The sequence below is a fragment of the Anopheles aquasalis genome, chromosome 3 (assembly GCF_943734665.1).
Source record: "Anopheles aquasalis chromosome 3, idAnoAquaMG_Q_19, whole genome shotgun sequence".
Taxonomy (NCBI): Eukaryota; Metazoa; Arthropoda; class Insecta; order Diptera; family Culicidae; genus Anopheles; species Anopheles aquasalis.
In genome coordinates this window covers 1742501-1747500 of record NC_064878.1, presented here as the reverse complement: position 1 = coordinate 1747500, position 5000 = coordinate 1742501, and the positions used below count along the sequence as shown (strand labels likewise).

The 5000-nt window shown below is 44.9% G+C and overlaps 1 protein-coding gene across 3 annotated transcripts in view; it reads left to right on the top strand.

Annotated features, from left to right (window-relative positions):
- Positions 1 to 5000, top strand: part of LOC126578581 (insulin-like receptor) — a 30524-nt gene that overhangs the window by 24756 nt on the left and 768 nt on the right. For all 3 annotated transcript variants that reach the window (XM_050241284.1, XM_050241282.1, XM_050241283.1), the window contains exons 11-15: positions 4 to 211; positions 311 to 1841; positions 1913 to 2153; positions 2228 to 2408; positions 2483 to 5000. The exon at positions 2483 to 5000 is cut by the window's right edge and continues 768 nt beyond it. In XM_050241284.1, coding sequence (XP_050097241.1) covers positions 4 to 211; positions 311 to 1841; positions 1913 to 2153; positions 2228 to 2388 — 2141 coding nt within the window. In that variant the 3' untranslated portion in view covers positions 2389 to 2408; positions 2483 to 5000. The remainder of the gene's footprint in view (positions 1 to 3; positions 212 to 310; positions 1842 to 1912; positions 2154 to 2227; positions 2409 to 2482) is intronic.

Below are 5000 nucleotides of genomic sequence, written 5' to 3'. Positions count from 1 at the left end.
CAGAAATTGAAAACACTACACCGAAGCCAAATATTACACCTCAATCACCGATCGGAACGACTCCTGCACCGATCAAAGATAACAGCCAGGGCTGCTCGGTCGAAGAGTGTGCGGCCTTTTGTCCAGCCAGCGGACCACCCAAAATTGATATCGTGGAAATCGAGAATGCAATCCAATTCGAAGACTGGTTACACAACTATGTATACATAAAGTACGAACCCATCGCGCTCACCAAACGCCACTCACGTTACACACGGTTACATTCGGTACTAACATGGTTTTGTATTTTTTTCTTTCTCTCTCTCTGTAGAAATACCAAATCATCATCCCGGAGGCGACGCAACATTCCGAATGAGGATGAATTGCCGTTAAAGAACGATACGCATGTGCTGTTTCCCAATAACACGGACAACGTGTCTGGTGATACGGTGGCGACGGTGTATAGTAATGAAAAGGTGATTGGCGAAGAGTACTACCGTACGCTGACGGAATCGGTGAATACGACTGAAATTAGTTTTCCCCTGAGCAACTTCAAACACTCGGCGCTGTATCAGTTCCATGTCGTTGCGTGCCGAGAAAATGCAACTCAAATTCCCGGAACTATAGTGGTCGATGACCCAAGCATTATCTGTGGCCCAGCGCAGCTCATCTCCTTCCGTACGCCTCGTCGGGAGGATGCTGACCTGGTTCCCTTCAACTCGTTAGAACTGTCGGACAACTCAAACAGTACGCAACGTGTGATTGGTGTGAAATGGGTTGGTCCATCTAAACCAAACGGCGTAGTTGTTTCTTATTCGATCAAGTATCAGCGTGTCGATTTGGATTCGGTGCAAGCGATTACCCGTTGCATTACGGTGCACGGTTACAACAAAACAGGCATGTTCCTCTTGACAAAGCTCGAAGCGGGCAACTATAGTGTGCGCGTTATGGCGACGACCACGGCTGGCAATGGACCGTACACGGCGGAAAAGTACATCTTCCTGCCGAAACACGAAGGAGACACACCCTGGTGGATATGGCCGCTTATTATCGTACTGACGCTAGTGCTGGTGTTTTTCGGTTTAGTCGTTTTCTACTTCGCCAAACAAAAGTACATGCCGATGTCGAATATGCGCCTGTTTGCGCACGTCAACCCCGACTATGCCGGGGTCACTTACAAGGTGGACGAATGGGAGGTACCGAGGGAGCACATCATTCAGTTGGAAGAGCTCGGCCAGGGCTCGTTCGGAATGGTGTACAAGGGCATTGTGACGAAACTGGGCAACGATGCAAACATCCCGTGCGCGATTAAAACGGTTAACGAGAGTGCCACCGAACGTGAACGGGAAAGCTTTCTTATCGAAGCGACGGTCATGAAAGAGTTCAACACCCACCATGTGGTTCGGTTGCTTGGTGTGGTTTCGGTCGGCCAACCAACGCTAGTCATAATGGAGCTAATGGCGAACGGTGACCTAAAGAGCTATCTCCGGCGTCACCGGCCGGATTATGAGAATGGCGAGGAGCAATCGCCGCAGCCTCCGACACTGAAGCAAATCTTCCAAATGGCGATCGAGATTGCGGACGGAATGGCGTACTTGGCGGCGAAAAAGTTCGTTCACCGCGATCTTGCCGCTCGAAATTGTATGGTAGCGGACGATCTTACTGTAAAGATTGGTGATTTCGGCATGACGCGCGATATCTACGAGACGGACTACTATCGCAAGGGAACGAAGGGTTTCCTGCCGGTACGTTGGATGGCACCGGAAAGTCTCAAGGATGGCTTATTTTCAAGCAGCAGCGACGTGTTCAGCTACGGCGTAGTGCTCTGGGAGATGGCAACGCTTGCCTCGCAACCTTATCAGGTACGTGTGGCGAAAGGCTGCCCCGTCTTTTACATGCTTCATATGTGCTTTTTTTTCTTTCGTTATCGTAGGGTCTAACGAACGATCAGGTTCTGCGATACGTTATCGACGGAGGCGTTATGGAGCGGCCGGAAAATTGTCCAGACAAACTTTACGAACTGATGCGCAGCTGTTGGCATCATCGTCCTTCAGCGCGACCCACCTTCGTGGAAATCATTACAAAGTTGCTAATGCATGCCAATGAGCGATTCGAGCAAGTATCGTTCTTCCATTCACCGGATGCAATCGATAATGCGGCCCAACCAGGGCAAGGTAAGCGTTTGACCGTGGCCCTAACCCGTGCTGCCGTCGACCTCGTTCATCACGAATGGACTTTGTGTTTGCAGGATTAATAGATGACGTAACGGTTCCGTTGCGGGCGAATGAAGAGGAGGATCTCGACGAGGAGGAAGACGAACCATACTCCATTGAGATGACGGACAGTCGATTGATGCAGAACAATGGACCGAAACCAGACATTCGCTCAACACACTCGCCACAAAGGTGAGCACGGCAGGCGTGATTCAGGTAATTATGAGAGTTGATTCTTTCAGTGATTTTGTTAACTCATATGCCCGATGTTTTTCTTCCGTTTTGTGTAGCCCTTGTCATAGTAACTCAGATCAAGGGAAATTCAACACAAATACAGTGGATCAATGTCCAAGGCGAAACGAGAATACCAGATAGCGCATAGACGTCGGCAAAAGGCCAAAGGAAGCTTGATAAGGATAAAGTAAACAGAGATGATACTGAGACAATGGATTAAAGCAAGGCAAGTAAGATCCTAGAATTGTAGCCACGGCAAATACGGTAAGATCCAGAAGCTCTATCCAAATGAAATGGATCAACAATGACCACTACGTTACAATCCGATCCGAGAACAAAGTGTGCATTCCCTCTTGGGGTGCGATTATTGTTGCTACCTATCAAACAGCGCAAGTTGGACACGGGTTTGTATCATTATTTTGAAATGGTACTTACCTAAAATGCAACCTACCACAAGATAACTTACAGTCAGGTGGCACTAATCCTTCTCCGGTCGTTAAGCAGTGACGTTGATACTGTTGATCAGATAATTTATCCCTTCACACAACTTCCCGCTTACCACCCTGTGCGCTTTTGTATATTACCGGAATATTGCTGAAGGCTGGTACGAGGTGTAGAGCCGTTGACAAATCTACATCTATCTAAATGAAATCTTGGGAGTTGTTTGATGGTTCGGCCTCACTTGCATGTTTAGGTAAAATTACTTTAAATTGTGTTTGCCCCTGGAACATTCACAACTTCGACTTCGTTCGCCTCTATAAACACATTCTACATAGAGCATTAAATCGAGGAAGATGATCGGTACATGCCTTGCTCTTTTTCACCTAGCTGAATTGTAACGAACTGAATTGCAGAATATAGTTTCTCTGTTTTCAAAATAGTATAATAGTGCAGATGGATAATGCACGTGGTAAATGTGGAGACACTATTTTTCCCCGTACATCACACACAGGGGCATGTGAGATAGTGAGGACAAGGTTATTTTATGGTGTTTTCAATAAGAATCAATTTACGAACAACAACATTGGAGTGTGCAATCTTTGGCTGCGGTCTCATGAACAATTCTTTTAATTTGAATTACATTTTGAGTTCCTATGTGGAAAAAAATATCGCTATTAAAGTGTTTCCCGGGTCAGATTATGTTTGAACAATCGATGGAACAAAGAATAGGAATCGAGCGAATGAATGTGAAGCAGCAAACGAAATTTGCAAAGGAGGAAGGATGAAGCAGGATCAAAATGGAATAAGAACTTAATCCGTGTGCTGTTGCTATCGCGCTCACATGACAAAGTTTTTGGAGTAAGTATCGTAGATAAATATGTTTTTAATTCACAATGCAAATCTTTCTGAGCTAACCGTTGTCTGCACTAGAGTTCTAGATGAGCAGCGCCTGCAGAGGGAAGGTTTGCAAAACCTAACACAGTTCCTTAGCGCAATAGCTAAATAAATAATAGTGCCAGGACGCGTACTACCACTACTACACTACTGCAAATGCTGCTGCAATTGCTTTTAAGACATTGTTCGCATAACTCAGTTTTTTGAGTGCGAATGTGCTTCATTTTGATTTTTTTTTCTTTTAAACTAAGTAATTTCTTCTGTGGAGCAGAATCAAAGCAGCTAAATATTCTAAGTAAAATAGAACTAGCCCAAAACGCGAGGTTTGCACGCGGTTCCTAACTGTTATTTATCGTTCCGTACATGAGAAAGAGAGAGAGAGAGAGTGCATAAAGGCGTGGGGACTTGGAGTAAATCGCTGAACCAGAAAAGATTGCCTGTACAGAAATGATTGTATTGTAGAGACAAGCCAAATATCGTCACTCCTTTATTCAGTTGTTGCTCGCCGCATTCTATGTTAGTAAACCAGTCGTTTAGTACTACCACGGAATGTAGAAAGAATGGATACCACAGGTGACAGTATGCAGTGGTATAGATAATTATTTTGAAACCATTATTTTGTCGCTCTTTCACTGACTTCTGAATGCTATAAAGAAGGTTCGCTGTGCGAGCTGAAAACAAAATAAAAATACTTCATCCTTCGGCCTACGGGGGTGTGTCGGAACTGCTGCTCTTCCAACAGAAGTTTGAAAAGTATTCTTATGGGCTTCACGTTTTGTTTTTTTCCCCGTAAGTTTCGCTGTGCGAGCTATAGTTTAGTGGAGGCCAACTCCCTACCAGTTGCTAGTGGATCCTTACTAAAAACACTGCTTGAGTATATTACTCACTGACTTACGCAGAAGGCATTGGAATGGGAGGTGAACAAAAAGTGAAACAAATTCAAAACTAGATCGACGTATGCAGATAAATACACACAAAAAATGTCCTGCTTCAGAAGGGGCAAGGGAAGGGGGGCTTTGCGAGACAATCTTGTGCCTCTGTAGTGTCGAATGCTAACCTAGTGCGGATTCGTTCATTTTTAATTTTTACAAACGGTGGGTTAAATACGCAAAAAATGTATAAAATGAAAAATGTTTCCTAAGCATCACCAATGCAATGCGGCAAAATAGAGGGAGGAACAACTAAAATGCATAAAAATGTACACTAAATATCTGTCGCCAGAGACAATAGCAATAAGGG